The 19,645-nt window shown below is 39.9% G+C and overlaps 2 protein-coding genes and 6 non-coding genes across 8 annotated transcripts; 7 read left to right on the forward strand and 1 right to left on the reverse strand.

The window, feature by feature from the left end:
* The first annotated feature begins 242 nt into the window (after positions 1-242).
* bpnt2 (3'(2'), 5'-bisphosphate nucleotidase 2) lies at positions 243-11,108 on the forward strand. The gene is made up of 8 exons (XM_039814851.1): positions 243-361; positions 1,706-1,778; positions 2,008-2,154; positions 2,436-2,595; positions 4,657-4,752; positions 5,183-5,344; positions 6,152-6,286; positions 7,068-11,108. Exons 1-8 carry the CDS (start codon positions 243-245, stop codon positions 7,208-7,210), a joined length of 1,035 nt encoding a protein of 344 aa, XP_039670785.1. The 3' UTR covers positions 7,211-11,108.
* A 229-nt stretch (positions 11,109-11,337) lies between these two features.
* Positions 11,338-14,635, reverse strand: ankrd45 (ankyrin repeat domain 45). The gene is made up of 5 exons (XM_039814857.1): positions 14,301-14,635; positions 12,748-12,915; positions 12,547-12,632; positions 11,737-11,875; positions 11,338-11,431 (listed from the first exon to the last, which is right to left on the reverse strand). Exons 1-5 carry the CDS (start codon positions 14,533-14,535, stop codon positions 11,394-11,396), a joined length of 666 nt encoding a protein of 221 aa, XP_039670791.1. The 5' UTR covers positions 14,536-14,635; the 3' UTR covers positions 11,338-11,393.
* A 517-nt stretch (positions 14,636-15,152) lies between these two features.
* Positions 15,153-15,224, forward strand: trnaq-cug. The gene has a single exon. It is a non-coding gene; the product is annotated as a tRNA-Gln (tRNA).
* A 524-nt stretch (positions 15,225-15,748) lies between these two features.
* On the forward strand, positions 15,749-15,820 carry trnaq-cug. Its single transcript has one exon. It is a non-coding gene; the product is annotated as a tRNA-Gln (tRNA).
* A 383-nt stretch (positions 15,821-16,203) lies between these two features.
* Positions 16,204-16,275, forward strand: trnaq-cug. The gene has a single exon. It is a non-coding gene; the product is annotated as a tRNA-Gln (tRNA).
* A 677-nt stretch (positions 16,276-16,952) lies between these two features.
* trnaq-cug lies at positions 16,953-17,024 on the forward strand. Its single transcript has one exon. It is a non-coding gene; the product is annotated as a tRNA-Gln (tRNA).
* Positions 17,025-18,213: 1,189 nt separating this feature from the next.
* Positions 18,214-18,285, forward strand: trnaq-cug. The gene has a single exon. It is a non-coding gene; the product is annotated as a tRNA-Gln (tRNA).
* Positions 18,286-19,131: 846 nt separating this feature from the next.
* trnaq-cug lies at positions 19,132-19,203 on the forward strand. The gene has a single exon. It is a non-coding gene; the product is annotated as a tRNA-Gln (tRNA).
* Positions 19,204-19,645: the final 442 nt, after the last annotated feature.

A 19,645-nucleotide genomic window follows, 5' to 3' on the forward strand; every position in this document is an offset into this window, starting at 1 on the left:
ACAGTCGACGTTTTTATCCGAGAAGTAAACGCCAGGTGTGAAGCAGCAAGCTAACGTAACGTTAACGTTAGCTGCTTTATTGGGATACTTCGGTGGCGGTGACAGCCACGTCAGCTAACGTTAGCTTGACGCTATTTCTCTGTAGTCCGTTATATTGCGGGCACTTCTGTGCAGTTGGTTTGCTTTTGTGATTCACATTATCTAACAAAAACTCAAAAGGGTAACGTTATTCGTCTGAGACAATGGCTCCGATGGGTATCCGGCTGTCACCCCTCGGTGTGGCGGTGTTCTGCCTTCTTGGAGTCGGTGTCATCTACCACCTGTATGCAGGGGTCATCTCCAGCCGCCTGGCTGCTTTCAGGTGAGACTCTTCTCTCATTTCCATACAGGGTGATATAACGTGGCATTATCTCTCACTGCAAGGTAACGTTACAGTAACTGTATCTGAAAGGGCTTGGCTTGTAACATCAGCCCACCAGCAGCTGCTCGTCTGTTTGTCCATAGATATATACACTGTTTATCAAGCGGGTTGAAGAGCGTAAAGAGTGTCCAATCTCTTCTATGAGTGATGGTACTTACATGATAATATTCTGTGATCACCCAGGTCACGCAGCTGCTTATTAGAGCTGGGTTTTGAACCTCAATACTTTTAAAAGTGCAGACGGAAATGTGCCTATTGCATTGGATATTGAAGACCGTTACTACTTTCAAGTTATTTATTGTCAAATGAATAACAGACGTTGCCAGTGAAACGCTTGTATCTCATTCTCCCTCCAACAATTCTACTTACGTTTGTATGAAAAGAAAATCTTGACAAGTCTAGACAATCTAAGACAAGACATGAAATAGTGCATGTTAAAATATAGTGGAAACATATAACTAGTAAAATGTGAAATAGGGTAATAAAAGATAGTAATTCCAAATGAATAAGCTCAATGTAAACATTAATGCAGTAAATGTATGCATAATGACAAGAATAAACAGTTGTAACAGTACATACAAGTTTATAAAGATAAAGTGATGGTTTGAAGGTAAAGTGACTTGTGAAGAGCTCAAGAGTTCAGCAGTCTTCTGGCCTGTGGGATGAAGCTGTACCTGAGCCTGGTGGGGCAGGCACAACAGTTTGTGGCTGGGGTGATATGGGTCTCAGATTATCCTGTTGGCCTTCTTCTTACATTGCTGGGTGTAGAGGGCCCCCAATGGATGGCAGCTCCGTCCTGGTAATGTGCTGAGAAGATTTCACCACCCTCTGTAGAGCCTTATGGTTGAGGGCGGTACAACTGCCAAACCAGGCGGTGATGCAGCCAGTCAGGATGCACTCAGTGGTGCACAGTAGAATCTGCAGAGTATCCATATCCATGTTGTTAGACATTACTAGACTGTAAAGTACCAAACGCTGGCATCAAATATCTGTTGAGATTTGCAATCCCTGTTACTTTTTGATCAGATCTGTTCTAGTGCTGTCCTGAAAGCCTTACTATTCTCTGGCTTTCAGCGGTCTGTGGGTAAACACTAAGTCTTTGTAATTGTCAGACATGGCAATGGTTTAATTGTAAGATAGTAAATATGCCATCTCATTTACCTTCCAAGAGCTGATAAGGCTGATAGTTTCATCAGGTTTGGTGTTTGGAAGGATAAAAGCGCTTTTTTCCCGTCAGTGCTGTTTTTAGCTTAACATTCTTGTTCTGTTCCCTTCTCTCTGCAGAACGAGGGGAAAAGTGGATCTGAAGGACCTGCTGGCTGTCTCAGTAGAGGCTGCAGTGCTCGGTGGCACAGAGGTAAAAACAAGTTTTTCCCCACTAATGTTAAGTAGGCTTTTATAATATAGACATTTAACACATATCCATTATTTAGTACTTCACAGTTAATAGCCTGCTTTTTTATCAGGGTTTTGAATTGAAGATATTAAATTAACTAACAGTAGCCATGTCGTTTGTTTGGGTACATCTGATCTGGGTCCCTTAAACTGTATCGCCATTTGTGTTGTGTTTTTGTTTTCCCCCCTAGGTGAAGAAGGTGCGTGAAGAAAATGACCTGAAGGAGAAGTCCAAAGGCAAGACAAAGGAGGGAGCCAATGAGCTTCTGACTATGGGTGACCTGCAGTCACACAGAAAGATGTTTAACCTTATAAGCAATACCTTCCCTGAAGTCACGGTGAGCGCAAATCCCTGTAGAACTGTAGTGTCTTCTATTCCCCACACTGTGCTCCTCAGTCACCATTTGTATACTGTGGAAAGTCTAGTGATGTAAAAGACTACTGGGGCACGTTAGTTAGATAAAAACTGCAGTGGTCTCGTCATGCCTGCATTTGCTTCAATCAGATTTGAGTCAGACAGGAAAGAGCGTGAACCTTCGTTTTGAGATGCCTTCACAATACTGTTTGAAGTTTAAAAATAAGAATAAGGCACATGACTCATACTTGTGTTTGTGTTCAGGTGAACAGTGAGGAACATGACAACACGGTGGATAAGGCTGCAGCCTGGAGTCGGGATATTCCAACCGACATACGAGACAAGATAGAGGGGGGCAAGTACGTTCCTGCTGAGAGCATCACTGTGTGGATCGATCCTCTAGATGCTACACAGGAATATACAGGTGAGCACATATCTGAAGTTAAGTTATATTAATTTCCATGACCTATTGGGTGATAATATAGTCCCTTGTCACTGAGGTATGTCTTGTGCTGCAGAATTAGATTGAGATCGGTCAATTGATTTTTCTTCACATTGTAAAGTGTTCGGGTTAAGTTAAAAGAAGAAGAAGCTTAAATGAATATATGAGGTTTGTGGGCGCACTTGTTTGTCTTGGGTATGTTTGTTCCACCACTATCTACATAAAGTTGACTGAAAATGCATGGCCCTTTGCAGCAGAGCCCTCTTTAACATTCATCCAGTTAATCTGATACATCCGGGAGCTGCGCAGTAGAGCTTGCTGTTTACTCGGTCAGCCACTGAGAGTACGTCCACACTTAAATTAAGTTTATGAAGGCATCTTTTTTCTGTCTGTGTCAGCCCTCCGTTTATAAATCTTAAAAGCCAGTGTTTCAGTGTGTAAGGGGTAAACTGAACTTTTCCAAAATGATGACGTAAGCTGCCCACTGAGGGTCGTGGGTTGTGAGGCAGTATTAAGAGGGACTTCCTGTCGCCTCAGACCTTCTCTTTGATCACTCATTAATAATAACGCAATATAGCTTAATACACTGCAGAGCTGTTATCATTTACGTGGATCTATGTTGCTTTTAACGTCGCGATCATAAATAAATACCGGTGCAGGGAAAAGTCGATTCTTAGATGCATCCGGTTTTCTCTTGAAAAATGATGCCCCCAAGGCAGACAAGTCAATAATTGGAAATTTTGACACATCATTTTCACATGATATATTAAAATATATATAAACTTCACTGACGAGCTATAGGGTTATAAGTCTAAAGTCATTCATTTTTTGGTGCTACCAAAATAAAGGTCAAATGCACACATTAGGCCTTTAATCACCCCGAGGTAACACTCAATGTTTACTTTTTTTACTCTTTTTATTACCTCATTTATAGATGACTTACGATAATGAAGTCCAAGATAATTACAGCACAAATAATCGATGGTAGCCTAAAAAGTTATGTAAGTATCTTTTCTTTGCCAAAATGATATGATGTTCTTGTGGCCCAGTGGCAGATGTTCAGTGGCCTTTGGACCTGGGGTTGGGACCAGCTGTAGGTTTAAAGGCGCTGACACACCAACCCGATTATCGGCCGTCGGGCTGTCTGGCGAGATCAGTGACTCGAGTCGGTTCGGTGTGTTCAGCGCCATCGTCAGTCGGAGGAGCCGTCGGCCTTCATTTGTGCCGATTTGACTTGTTGAATCGGCCAGCAGGTAGTCGGACTCAATAACCAATCTGATTGGTGGAGTGCTAACCCGGAAATGACGAGCGGGATGAGTGTGACGAACGCCTCTCGAAATCTGACGAAATGTTTTTTAAACTGACCTTTTGTCGATATGAAATGAACACAGATTAAGCAACCGCGTGGCCTATTTCTTGCTTAAAATGTTTTCAGAAACAAGTTTCGGTGAAGTATTTTCGTAAAATATGCGATTGTATTCCGAACGAGCCGCCATTAAGGTCGGTTTCGAAATTTGGGAGACGCTAGACCCACGTGACGCGTTCGTCCAATCAGCTGCCGGTTTTCATTTTTTGGGCGACAGTACAGATTAGCGCCGCCTGCTGTTATGGAGACATATTACATCTCGCGCGCACACAGAACGTACACTCAAATCGGCGTCGCTTCGGTGTGTTCTGAGGCCCTTTTTGTGACCAACTCAGGGAGGCAGTCAGTCCGCCTTTTCTGCCGACGGTCGGCCGTCGGGTCGGTGTGTCAGAGCTTAAAGAGTGTGGGAGACTAGTTTCCTAGTTAATGTGTACCTATTGAATCCCCAGCTGGACCTTTTAAACACCAGCACAAGATTATTTATTATAAATAAGAACATTAAGGTTCGATTTCTGCATGTTAGAGACACCCTGTTCCCGCCCATATCCTGTAATCTCTTCTTCATCTCCCTTATCTCCCTCTCTATCCTCTGGCTGTTTCTCCTGTCTGTATCCATCTCTCTTCTCAACTCTGCCCTCTCTCTTTATCTGCCAATCTCTCTCTCTCTCTCTCCATAGAGAATCTGGTGAAGTATGTGACCACAATGGTATGTGTGGCTGTAGATGGTAAACCAGTCATTGGGGTCATACACCAGCCATTCACTGGGTTCACTGGTAAGTGTGTGTGCTTCCACAACTTTACTTGTGTGTGTGTGTGTGTGTTAAACAAGATGCCTCCACAATGTGAACCTTTACATGTTTTTAGACTTTTAATTGTGCCCGTTTGCATAACAATCTGACATTTTTACTGAAAGAAATATAATTTTTCACTCTTTTGTGACCATCATGGAACTTCAAGTTAGTTCATGAGTTTTGCATTTTCTAGAACCTCATGAGAAGACATTTTAAGTTTTTGTTGAAACCATAAGATCAATGTGTCTCTTGTCTCTTTGTCTTGGCATGGAGGAGTTCTGCCACAAAACTGGCATTCTAGAGCTTTGATAGTAAGGAAGTTGGTCAACAAAATAATATGTTTTGAACTTCTTCCCCCTCTCTAAACCTCCATTCCCTTTGTCTCTCTGTCTCCCTTTCGTCTCTTCCCCAGCCTGGGCGTTTGTAGGTCAGGGGTCAAATATGCGTCCCCGGCCGTCCTACACTGTCAGCCCTCCAAAGGCGATTGTATCACGTTCCCACTCGGGAGCAGTTAAAAGTTATGTTCAGGAGGCTTTTGGAAACAGCACAACAATCATAGAAGCAGGTGGAGCAGGTGAGAATCCCTTTACTTGTATGTATTACATTCAAGTGTTGCATGTGCAGAGGAAGTTTAAAGGCTATATCTTCAATTATTATATCAAGTAAAAAAACAAGCTATGGGGGGAGAAAGCACATTAAGGCCTATTTTATTTTTTTAAGCATTTTCCCACACATTTTAAGGGTAGTTTGCTGAACTCCTGTGAAGGAGATGGGCTTTTGCCAGCGGCAGCATTCTCTCTGTAGCAGGCAGTAAGGCAAGGCAGCTTTATTTATATAGCACATTTCAGCAACGGGCAATTCAAAGTGCTTTACATAAAACATGAAAGAGCAGTTATAAAACAATTAAAAAAATGTAAAAGACAAGAATACATTTTACAGTGCAGTATAAGAATTTAAAGAACTGAGAGATAAAATACGCGAATAAAGAACAGTTAAAAAAGTTAAACATCACTATAACAAATTAAACATTAAAGAGCTGTTATATAATGTCATACAGTGTCAGTATAAAAAATGATAAGAATTTAAAGAAAGAGCAGTTAAAACAGTTAAACATATAAAAGCAGATAAAATAGGTTATTTAAAGAAAGGCAAGATCAAAAAGATAGGTCTTCAGCCTAGGCATAAACCTTTAGTAAAGAGGTTTATGCAAAATATAATCTTAATTTGTAGGAATAGATGTCAGCATACTATAGCACTAGTGTGATAAAGAATCATATTGACTGGTTCTTTTTTTTTTTTTTTTTTTTTTTTTTTTTTTTTTTTTTTTTTTTTTTCTCTCTCTCTCTCTCTCTCTCTCTCTCTCTCTCTCTCTCTCTCTCAGGATATAAGGTACTGTCACTTTTGGAGATGCCTTCAAGTGAAACAGGTTCTATGGACAAGGCAGACGTTTACATCCACGTCACCTTTATCAAGAAATGGGACATCTGCGCTGGTGCAGCACTACTGAAAGCACTGGGTAATGTAACAATGATTGTTCTCCATTTTTGGTTTTCTTTTTGCTTTCAAGCTCTGTTCAGATTTTCCTTTAGATTAAATTACAAGAACTCTTTTTGGTGGACACACATTGTTTACTTGACTTAATTTTAAGTACATTCTGATTCAAATTTTGGTGAATCCTGTAGCAACACGTTTTTTAAAACTGAAACGGGGATGCGTTGAACACCCTGTTGTGTGCGCAACGAGTTTACAGACACGTATGTGCTGATTGGATATCACCTGTGACACAACCAATAAAAGAGAGACACACCCACCAAAAAAGAGAAAACATATCTCAAAGCCGCTGCACACCGTTTCACACCGTTCCGAGGGAACATGTCATTCAACCGGGAAACCGTTGCAAAACGGTGCACAGCGTTTTGAGATTGAACGTGCGCCTGATTGGTGCATGGAAGTACATGACCTCACATTTGTCCAACTGAGCCTCGCCCACTTCAAACCAGTGAGAAGAACACAGAGAACGCACAAATACAGAAATATCTCGTGAAGTAACCAAAACTTGAAAAAAAACCTCTGGCCTTATTAAACTTTATTTATTGTGCTAAATGCTTGTGCAGCATTTATGTTACAGAGAAAAATAAGATATCTTGCACCACACATCATCCACACAGATATGCTAAAATGCAGCAGGATATCAATTCTACTTTTATTTTTAATTAATGTGTCGTTATCATCTCTGAAATGGATGTTTAATGGGGGAAGTGCACTGTACCAATGACATGTAACCACTATGATTACAGGAGGCCACATGACAACGCTGAAAGGAGAGGACATCGACTACAGTGGAACCCCAGTCAACAAAGGAGGACTGGTGGCCAGTGTTGGTGTGGACCATAAGGCCTTACTGGAGAGACTACCAAACTGGGACCCTGAAAAGCACTGATAGACACAAACACAGAGCCATTGGTAGTTTGGTCAGGTTTTGGTATGGGCAACATGTGGCTGCCCTTTCCTATCCCTAAAAGTGGTCTGCAAACGTAACCAGGCCCGTGTGATTTCATCATCGATCGGAGTCAAGTGTCACCGGCATGGGCCTCCGAGCAGGACGGTAAAACCAACATGGCTGCCACTGGAAACCGCAATGGCTGACACAATGGCTCTGAACACACACTCTTGTACATGCATACATACTTTCAGCTAGTAGAAACGGTACACCTTCTTTTCCACATGCATATACACACCAACACATGCTCACAGTGAACACTGGACATCAGAGTCCCTTCACCTACAGAGGACAACTCTCTAATGACTCTTAATGTGAGACATTTAACTAAGGAGCACAATGCTGAACGTTACAACAGAACCTATGGATTGACTGACACAATGGTCTTTTATCATATTAAGTCCCAACTTCAAACCTGGCCTAAACAACCAATGAAGTTACATTTTATCAACAAACTGTCTGTTCACCAGCATCATTATACCAAATTAATTCACTTCACACTATCTAAGTGGTGTCAGCTCAGCTAGAAGACACTGCTAATCCTAAATTTTGGCAAGGCCGAGACAGGATCAGATTTGACCAATTTTGCTTAACTAAGTTGGAGACAAAAAAACAACAGAAAGGGGACATTTGGAAGGAAAAGTTGTCTATTTCCTCATCTTTTGTTTGAGAAAGATTTTTGGATGATAAAATCTATTCTCAGGTTTGGGTGTGAGCATGCTGTGATTAGTGTTCTTTTGCTCTCCTGTTATGCACACACAAACATTGTACAGTATGATAACGGCAAGGTGTGTGTGTCTACCAACAGAAGCTACCTCGTCTACCAAGACCAATGGTAGCAACGTTTCAGTGGCAGTGAGAGCAAGGGCACTGATGGAAAAGGGTTTAATGAACCTTAACCCTAAGCAGAATAACTTAAAACATCTGTGGGGGTCTTCACCTTCCTCAGCATCCTAAAAATACGAAATCACGGTTTCTTCACACACCATCACATCTCCAGTACAAACAGTGTGAGTTGGACTGTTGCAGTTCTCAGTGAATTGAGAGCAGAGGATCGGCTAATGGACTAAAGACCGGATGGCAGTGTGGTCGCCTGTGCTTAGAACAATGTACAAAAACAAGTACCATCCAATATGTACAGTCTTATTCAGGACTGCCACATGGGCAATACAGAAGAATTGCATTTGTGTTTCAGTGGTGTTGTATCACCAAGAACTAAATGGAAGTTTAAAAAAACAAGTCTAACTGGAGCTGGATCTGTAAATTTTCTCCTCCAATTTCCTTGCAAACCATTCCTGCTACTAAGTGCATGGTTTTGTATTTTGATTAACCTTCACCCTAACACTTTCACCCTACTGAAAATGTATTGTGCTCGATCAACTCCTATTCATGCGGACTACTGTATGTATGGCTGAACTGTCTGCCATTAAGTGTTGCAGTCTGTTTTAACTGACAGTCCAGCAGCCAGTGTGTGTGATGGGTGTTCGCCAACAAACACTGGCATGAAGTTGGACTTGTCTTTTTGCTGTGAAACCTTGTTACATGGTGAAAAACAACCATCCGCAAAAAAAGTGACCTGTTTAACGTTCAGTTTGTCTCAGCAGCCTTTGTGTAATTGATAACCTTGTATAGATACAACACGTGTATAGAGGTTAAGAGTTAAATATTCATTCAACGTGTTTTGCCACAGACTGAAGAGAAAAAGATGCTGATGACTAGGAGAAGCTGTTACATTTAAAGGGGTGCGGCTCGGCTCAGAGAGAACAACTTTCTGTCTCAAAGCCAAAGCTGTAGGAGGTTGGGCCTTCATGTGCTACATTTCAGTTTTAGGGTTTGAACGCCTTTGATCGGCACAAGACAACATTGTCCTAGGAGGACAGTGTAAGCCGCAGCAATCGGCATGATTTATGTAGCTGTTGCTATGGTAATGATGGTTAATATGCAAGGCTAATGCTCCAATAGCAATTTAAATGGCATTACAGTGACATGGAAATCAAATGGTTGCTATTGTTTTGTTGGGATGGACATATGAATGCTGTACATTGTTTTACTCCTGGATTCAGGTCCTTGTGTACTGTGAGAAATACTGTAGTTCAGTGAGTATCCGAGATAATGATTAAAGGGGAACTCCACCAATTTTACATAATATGGAGTAATAGTGTGTTTACAGGTGTTGGAGAGTACGACTGACTATATGGAAAACAAGTTGAATAAAGCCTTTTGTAGCTCCAGATGGAGCTGTGTGAAATCTGATATATTGCCTCAAGTGATTCACTTAAGTCGCTCTCAGTTGGGTCTGAAGACTACAAATTAAAAAAAAGAAAGATATCTGTGGGTGTGGAGTTAGAAAGAAGTGAGGTCACCAGCCTAATTTCTGCTGGAGGCTAGAGGCTACATTAGCTGCTACTAGCATAACACACCCAAATCTACGAATTGTTTTTGGTCCAGTTGCATTGTGGGTAAAGTTGGCACCAGGAAGAAGAAGAATGCATTGAATAAAATCTCAGGTTCTGCTTCATCGATTAATGGGAGTACTCTTTTAATGCATATATGTGTATCTACGAGGCAAAGATGGGGAGGCACAGCCTCAGATTATGGTCAGATTGGACAAAGGGCGCCACGTGTTCTGCCCGACACACCTGAAAACTGCCTCAAGCTTTTAGCAACACAATGGAGCCAACATGGCTGCCACTGTAAATTACCAGCTCATGTCAGCTAGAGAGATTATTGTGTTTCTTGGTAAGTTTCTATACGGCGACAACAAAAACCAAACCGATTATTATCACCACATTGAGAGTGTGAATTGTAGTGATTGCGACCATTTTATTTATTTTCTGAGCTCACTAAATGGCACTCAATCTTTGGTTTAAAGAAAAAGACTCAAGGAATGGTATTTGAGTGTGCTTTCAACCCTTTGTTGAACAGAGCATGCTATCTACGTAGTGGGCTTAGAAAATAAGAAGATGGTTCACGGAGCTTCATTTGGCCATCACCAGTGAATTGTTAAGTGACCTGACAGAGTCTTCCCATATCTACTTCTACCTGCTGTGTGAATTGCTGGAAATCCTGTTGATTCCTTAAGTAGCGCACGACTTTGTCAGCAGTTGAAAAACATGTTTATAATGTCCACAAAGCTTGCATGCTTTTGAAATTTAAAATACCTGAAGGCGATATTGCCCATTCTCTACACATACTAACTTTTTAATTGTTGTTTTTTCCCCCATGGTTATGGTATTTGGTACTTATTAAAAATTGCCCCTTGTAGAGACCTCATTAGATCCTGTCCCTTCCTCTCAAGCAAGAGTAATCTTAATTTATTTCAGCCCAGGGATTTCATTTTTATTCTGATAGTTCAAAATATTTGACTTAAATAAGGAGTGACAAAAGAAAATGAGGTAGAAGTTCGGTAGCCACTTCAGTAAAGTTTTCAATGCTGTATCAACAATGTCAATGTCTGTTGAACTGTGTACTACAGGCATGGCTAAAACCAGTTGTGTGGTTTAACTGACCACTCTATCTGCCTCTAACCACAGACACATGCAAAGTATATAAAACATTCCCTTCAGTTTGGAAGTGAACACTTCACCCTGACTTCTCATGTTCTCACAGATAATCATGTTGCATAGAGAGGTGGTAGATGACAACGTGAGAACTAATCCATATGCTATAGGCTATCCTGCCATGTACCATGCTGTTATATGGCTGTTTTGTGTGGAGTGAGGCAGTAAGCTGTCAGTTGGTGTAATAACCAGGTTGTTGAGCATCTGCTCTGTGAGTGTCTCTCATCCTTTTTTTTCTGCTGTGAATTTCCAATAAAACCTCAGTGTGCATGATGGAATTGGGCTGTCTCTCCTATGGTTTTATTGCAGCAGGCAGTTGAAGAGACTTCTCAAGGTTGAAGTCCTGTCGCTGGAGCGTGAAATTAAAATGTAGAGTTACACAAAAACCTCATGGAAGCAGGCACGCATAATCCCACCGAGGTTTAGGTCTGAATAACATTATCACCGTTTTTTAAAATATAATTTCCAAATTAATTTCCATTTTCAAATGATTATACACGGAAAACGTTTACATTTTTCCGACATTTATTGGAAACCTGACGTTGCAAAGATCTTCCTCTGCTTTAGAACTTTCCTGCTGGTTGGACAGGCACCGTAGCTGCTGCAAACAGATCAGATGATAAAAAAAACCAACATTAAAACATGCTATTACACACTTAATAAACCATAATGACATGGCAAAAGACATTAAGGCTGGATAGGATCTAAAACATAGTTTTGTGTATGTCCAATGACAGCTTACTGCACTAGTAAACATTCACAGCTATCTCCTTTCACCAGAAACTACAGCCTGTGTGGCAGGATTCATGGACAAAATAAACTCATTTGCAACCACAAAATGAGTCCACGGTAGTATAAGATGGTTCCGAGATTTCACTGCGGTACAAAAATATTACTAATACTTACAGTGAGTTGACAGTTTGCTGAGAATAGGTTGAAGAGTGTCCTCTATGTCTTTCCTGTGGGCTATGAAATCGGAGACTGTTGCGTTTTTGACACTCTGAATCCAGTCTGACTTGGCAGAGCATGTACGCGTACAGACGTTCTGTGCAGAGATTTACACAAGAGACAGGAGAAACACGTAGTGAAGAAAAGCATGTGAGCTGAGGACAACAATTATTAAACGGCAGAAAAGCAATGTTGCTATTTTTATTTATATCATTCTTCTTAATGAAGTAAATGTATGCTCATCTGTCTTCATGTGAGAAAATTAACAACCTTAACTATTCGTTCCAATAACAAAATGTGAACAAGATCAATTAGGCATTTATGGAAAGTGTGACACATGTATACACAGTAACTGTATGCACTTACCTATTAGATAACATTCATTTTGCAGATGTTATTTTGCAAAGTGACTCACATTTGGGGAGCAGTACATTTATACTCTTGCAAATAAGAATTTTGCAGACTATTATTCACTTGTAGAAAATACCTTGGGCACGGCAAATAAAAGCTTTATGCATGCATGTTGTGTAGGAATATGGAGTATGCTTTGAAAAGCTGAGAAAAATGTACAATGTACATCTTCTCAGTGACAATTTCTAAAATGTCGGGGTGAAAAAGTGCAGGGTGAGGACACCATAGATGTTTTATATCTATTGAGGACACATCCCCTCATCCCTGCTAAACTACACCCAAGGTTTTATTCATACACAGAAATAATAATCATGTAAAAGTGCTACATTAATACATATACTTGAATCCTGATGTTACCTTTTCCTCCTTTGTAAGGTTCCTCTCTGGGTCAGAGATGAGGTCTTTAACAAAGGCTACATATGACACCAAGTCCTGTTTAGCTTCTGCACAGAGATAAACATACATACAGGGTAAGAATTCTAAACATTTGAACTAATAAAAGGTTGCCAAAGATAATGCCATGACATCAGCTACACACACACACACACACACACACACCGGCCAGGACGAGACAGTCGGCACAGTCTGTCCTGGAGTATTTCCTGGCCAGGTCTACAGGCCTGTCCCCTCTGAAGGTCTTGGCCTGTGTGTCAGCTCCCAGTTCAAGCAGAGTCCTCACTGTCTCCAGGTGGCCCCAACAAGCAGCCAGGTGCAGCGAGGAATAACCTGCAGGACAAAGAGCATCAAACTGAGACCAGGCACAGACGGCTCACAGCTGAATCATTTCAGGTGAAGTAGAATATCTCCTAGTTTACTTTGAGAGTGTTTGTGGGTCAGCTCAGAATTAAAATGGACTGTTGGTAATTGTATCTGTTAGTAATTTGTTTATGTTTATGAGTATAGATGAATATGCAGTAGGCTACATATACACACGTCTGTATAGTCACACAGACTTTTCTGTAGACTCACTTTATTGAACATTGGCAAATTTAATCAACTTTAAATGCAAAAAGAAAAGTTTAATCAGTGTAATTTATAATCCGCGCCCCCTCTCCTTTTGCACATGGACTATGGACTGTCTGAATACCTCTGATCACTATGCACTTTATGAATGCACCTCAACAATGCACTGTATACTGTATGATCATAATGCAATCTGTCTCCACTATTATATGGACTATAACTCTATGCACTTTATTTGCTAATGCACTTTAATAATGGACTAAACATGATCATACTGCATTCTGTGTTTTATGTCTTTTTTAAGCACTGCTATAAAGAAAAAAACACTTTTAATGATTGCACTACTGGTTAGATGTAAAACTGCATTTCATTGTACTGGTTGTCCTTACTTGTGCAATGACAATAAAGTTTAATCTCTAATCTAATCTAATCAAGGTCAAGGTGGACTCAAGAAAGCAGTTTTGCATGTGTGTAGTTCAGTACACACTGAAATGAGTGGGTCACCAAGGGACAAAATGTCGCCCAGGTAAGAGAATATGAATATGTTCCAAAATAAAGTCCAGAAACTTTACTAAGGTGTTTTATGTATATTTCCTTTTTAGGTGAACTATGCTGTTAGTGCACTGTCTAAATCAGTGTATGAGAGGATGTTTCTGTGGATGGTGGTGAGAATTAATCAATCCCTGGACACCAAGCAGCCTCGCCAGTATTTCATTGGTGTACTGGACATTGCTGGATTTGAGATCTTTGATGTGAGTTTGAAAAAAAAAAACACATACTCTATATGAAGTAGTCTAGATAGTAGTAGTAGCTAGTTTAAGGAGAAAGTATTAAGCCTGTCATACTGTGGACTTTTTCATTACAGTTCAACACCTTTGAGCAGCTGTGTATCAACTTCACTAATGAAAAAGCGCATAAACCTGCTGTAAAAGGCATCTAAAACGTCGAAAAAAGCACCATGAATGTAAAAAAATAAAATAAAAGCACCAAAACCTTTGGAAAAAACTAGGTGGGCCTAGATTTATTGTGAACCTAAACTGAAATGCGGGACGGATCAAAACCTGCGAGGGGCCGGATTTGGCCCTCGGGCCTTGAGTTTGACACGTGTGATTTAAGCCAACAACAGTTGTAGTGTGTTTTCCTCTCACCTCTGACAGTCTGCTGGTCGACCTGGGCTCCGTGTCTGACCAGCTCTCGGACGATGGCGCTCCTCCCCAGCATGCAGCCCGTTAACAGGGCATTTCTCCCTACCTCGTCCTTCATTCCGCACACATCTATGTCCTGGGACTCCTCTGTGACACCCTCGCGTTCAAGATGCTCCTTAATACCCTCTAAGTCACCAGACAGCACACATTTAAAGATATCTTTCTGTATCGATGTCATTTTGCACACACTACTTTGCAAAGACTGTTACTGTTTCCATGGCTACAGCGTCACATGCCGCTGTGAGCCGTAAAGGCAATATAAACCCTGTTTAAAACCTGTATGTGACCTGTTATTGGATAACAGCCTGTATATGTTTAGCTCATGGGCTTTAAATAACCTTTAGTTACAGGTAAGGAGCTGTGTTATAAGTCTCCTTTTGGTAAAAACACGTACACAGTTCTTCTGTGACAAACGTCAGTCCATCAGTGTGCTTTCAAATTAAAAGTACCGTTTTGCCACCCATGTGATTTTATGGATTGTAAAATCCAACAAAGTCAAAACTCAATTCCTCCACATAAGAAAACGTAGGCTACTTTGGATGCACTTTATTTGGAAAGAAAAAATGTCAAAGTAATCTGATTAATCTCATTTTTTATTAACTAAATTACGTAGAGATATGTAATGCTAGGCTAGTAGGCTAATTAATCTCATGAGTAAAGTATGGTATTTGCACAGTTAGTATGCCTCAATAATCAGTTTCATAATTGTCTTTTAAAACCAAAACGACGGCACAGTTTTGGCATTTCCCACCCTACACGAAGGGTCTGTGAACGCAACAGCGCCAGTCCTGTAGCGGTTCCATGGTGTAATGGTTAGCACTCTGGACTCTGAATCCAGCGATCCGAGTTCAAATCTCGGTGGGACCTGTTTTGAACGAAAGAGGTCAAGTGAATACTTCAGCTGACAAATTAAATGTCCAACAACAAAGTAAAAACTCAATTCCTCCACGGAAGAAAACGTAGCCTACTTTATCTGGAAAATAAATAAATAAGTCAAAGTAGGCTAATTAATCTCATGAGTAAAGTTCTCTTAATAATCTCCACATACTTTGAAAACGATAAATCTGATCTAGCATGCCGTCATAAAACTGGTGCTGTTAACCCAGCTGACAAATTAAATGTCCAACAACAACACTTTATCTAGAAAGAAAAAATGTCAAAGTAGGCTAATTAGTCTCATGAGTAAAGTATGGTAAACTCAGTTCTTTTTGATATTAGGATATTATATTAGCACATAATGTGTGTCAAAGTGTCAAATTATCTCTAAATAATGATTCCACCTTTAACATGACTTTCTTGTCAAGTTTTTATCAGAACAACGGCACAGTTTTGGCATTTCCCACCCTACACAGACGGTCTGTGAATGCAACAGCGCCGGTATCTACCGTAGCGGTTCCATGGTGTAATGGTTAGCACTCTGGACTCTGAATCCAGCGATCCGAGTTCAAATCTCGGTGGGACCTGTTTTGAAGGGCAAGATCAACTGAATCCTTCTGGTATTGATCTACTACAGCTGACAAATTAAATGTCCAACAACAAAGTCAAAACTCAATTCCTCCACATAAGAAAACATGTATGTTTAACATTAAAACATGATTTATAAAATCATGCCAACAGTTATTATTTCAATGGCTTAGTATTGCTTGTACTAAAAAGGTATGTAAAAAGGCATTTGGCCGCCCTACATGTTATTTTAGGCCCAAGTTTTTATCAACTAAATTACGTAGAGATATGTGCTCAATAATCAGTTTCATAATTGTCTTTTAAAACCAAAACAACGGCACAGTTTTGGCATTTCCCACCCTACACAGACGGTCTGTGAACGCAACAGCGCCGTCCCTGTAGCGGTTCCATGGTGTAATGGTTAGCACTCTGGACTCTGAATCCAGCGATCCGAGTTCAAATCTCGGTGGGACCTGTTTTGAACGAAAGAGGTCAAGTGAATCCTTCTGGTATTGTTCGACTACAGCTGACAAATTAAATGTCCAACAACAAAGTCAAAACTCTATTCCTCCATATTACAGGTAAGGACCTGTGTTATAAGTATTCTTTTGGTAAAACACGAACACAATTCTTCTGTGAAAAACGTAAGTCCATCATAGTGCTTTCACAATAAAGGTTTATTTATTTATTTTTTTGCTAACCCTGTGATTTTATGGATTGTAAAATTGTCATTTAATGCCAATATCGTTGTGTACATCATTCCATTACTTTGATGTCAATTTCTCTATAGGTTTTGTATTTGACTCCTTAAGACAAATCATATGAGATATTAGGAACTTGCACTTAATGTGGAAGTGTCAAAGGTGATTTAGTTAGTCAATAGCATTTAATCCTAGATCAATATCACTAAATAATGATTCCACCTTCAAGACGACTGTCAAGTTTTTATTAACTAAATTACGTAGAGATATGTGTTTTATTAGCAGTCTCATCCAGTGCAGTGTGGTGGTTACCCATGTTTATCTTTGCACAGTTCGTGTCCATCAAAAATCTGTTTCATAATTGTCTTATAAAACCAAAACAACGGCACAGTTTTGGCATTTCCCACCCTACACAGACTGTCTCTGAACGCAACAGCGCCTGTCCTGTAGCGGTTCCATGGTGTAATGGTTAGCACTCTGGACTCTGAATCCAGCGATCCGAGTTCAAATCTCGGTGGGACCTGTTTTGAACGAAAGAGGTCAAGTGAATACTTCAGCTGACAAATTAAATGTCCAACAACAAAGTCAAAACTCAATTCCTCCACGAAAGAAAGCGTACTTTGGATGCACTTTATCTGGAAATAAAAAATGTATCTGAAGTCTCTTTCCCGAAATTCAGCCTTGGTGCAGAATTACAGCCACTAGAGCCAGTCCCACCCACAATGAGCTTTCCTTAGGATTTGCCATTTCTGTGTCTGTAGCTATTGAGGAGGAGAGAGGGGACCCCTAGAGTTTCCTCAGAGTTACTGAAGGGGGGCCAGCAGTTTATTCATTTTTTGAAAGTTTTTTTTTTTTTTTTTTTTTAGATGAAAATGTCTCAACATGAATCTAACATATTATTAACAAATATAAATCTGCCTATTTGTGAAAAAACATTAATGATAGGCTTACTGGCCTATAGAGATACTTACTAAAATAGCTATCCACAGATTAATAATTCACTGTGCACATGTATGTTTAACATTAAAAATCTGGAAAATAAATAAATAAGTCAAAGTAGGCTAATTAATCTCATGATTAAAGTATGGTAAAGTCAGTTCTCTTAATAATGTCCACATACTTTGAAAACAATAAATCTGATCTAGAATGCCGTCATAAAACTGGTGCTGTTAATCCAGAGATCTTCAACAAGGGGTCCCGGATCCCTAGAGAGTCCTTAGAGTTACTGCAGGGGGCCACCAGTTTATTCACTTTTTGAAAGTTTTTTTTTTTAGATGAAAATGTCTCAACATGAATCCAACATAGGCTATTATTCGCAAATATAAATCAGCATATATGTGATAAAAAAACATTAGTGATAGGCTTACTGGCCTATAAAGATAATTACTAAAATAGCTATCCACAGATTAATAATTCACTGTTGCCACATGTATGTTAATATTAAAAAATGATTTATAAAATCATGCCAACCATTATTATATTAATGGCTTAGTATTCCTTGTACTACTAAATTTTTTTATCTTTACAAATCCTGTTTTATTAGCAGTCTGATCCAGTGAAGTGTGATGGTTACCCATGTTTATCTTTGCACAGTTAGTGTGCCTCAATAATCAGTTTCATAATTGTCCTTTGAAACCAAAACAACGGCACAGTTTTGGCATTTCCCACCCTACACGAACGGTCTGTGAACGCAACAGCGCCTATCCTGTAGCGGTTCCATGGTGTAATGGTTAGCACTCTGGACTCTGAATCCAGCGATCCGAGTTCAAATCTCGGTGGGACCTGTTTTGAAGGGCGAGATCAACTGAATCCTTCTGGTATTTTTCGACTACAGCTGACAAATTAAATGTCAAACAACAAAGTCAAAACTCAATTCCTCCACATAAGAAAACGTACTTTGGATGCACTTTATCTGGAAACAAAGATGTCAAAGTAATCTGATTAATCTCATGAGTAAAGTATGGTAAAGTCAGTTCTCTTATTTATGTCCACATACTTTGAGAACGATAAATCTGATCTAGAATGACGTCATAAAACTGGTGCTGTTAATCCAGAGATCTTCAACAGGGGGTCTGGGAGCCCTAGAGGGTCCTCAGAGTAACAGCAGGGGGGCCACCAGTTGTTGTTTTTTTAGATGAAGATGTCTCAACATGAATCCAACATATTATTAGCAAATATAAATCAGCCTATTTGTGGAAAAAAAAGATAATTACTAAAATAGCTATCCACAGATTAATAATTCACTGTGCACATATATGTTTAACATTAAAAAAATATTTATAAAATCATGCCAACAATTATTATTTTAATGGCTTAGTATTCCATGTACTAAAAAGGTATGTTAAAAGGCATTTGGCCGCCCTACATGTTACTCTAGGCCCAAGTTTTTTATTAACTAAATTACGTAGAGATATGTACCTAATGCATGCCTCTTTTTTATCAAAAAAAATTGTTTTATTAGCAGTCTGATCCAGTGCAGTGTGATGGTTACCCATGTTTATCTTTGCACAGTTAGTGTGCCTCAATAATCAGTTTCATAATTGTCTTTTAAAACCACAACAACGGCACAGTTTTGGCATTTTCCACCCTAAACGAACGGTCTGTGAACGCAACAGCGCCTGTCCTGTAGCGGTTCCATGGTGTAATGGTTAGCACTCTGGACTCTGAATCCAGCGATCCGAGTTCAAATCTCGGTGGGACCTGTTTTGAAGGGCGAGTACTACAGCTGAAATTCTCCACATTCTTGGAAAACGACACATCGGATTTAAAACGTCAATAATAGTGCTGTTAAGGTTAGATGGTCAGTAGTGGTATGACCTCATGGACTCCATAACATTAATAATTGCACCTGTAAAGTGCAGTTAATGAAGAAAAGTGCCGCTCGTTCAGCCATGTTGTCAACACTTTCCTGTTAAACTTTATTTGCAGGTGCCCATAGTTCACCACCAGAAGAGTGTTTATCTCAAAAGGAAATGATATAGGCTAAGTGATAATTAGTATCTCTGCTAAGCTTGTTTGTTTTCAATATATTAATGAAAGATAGTGATTAAGGAACAAACTGGGACGAAAGGGGATTAACACAATTTGGGAACTACTGAAAATGTCTTCACATGTCTTCACCTATCTGCAGGACTGATAACAAGG

The sequence above is a fragment of the Perca fluviatilis genome, chromosome 11 (assembly GCF_010015445.1).
Source record: "Perca fluviatilis chromosome 11, GENO_Pfluv_1.0, whole genome shotgun sequence".
NCBI classification, from domain to species: Eukaryota; Metazoa; Chordata; class Actinopteri; order Perciformes; family Percidae; genus Perca; species Perca fluviatilis.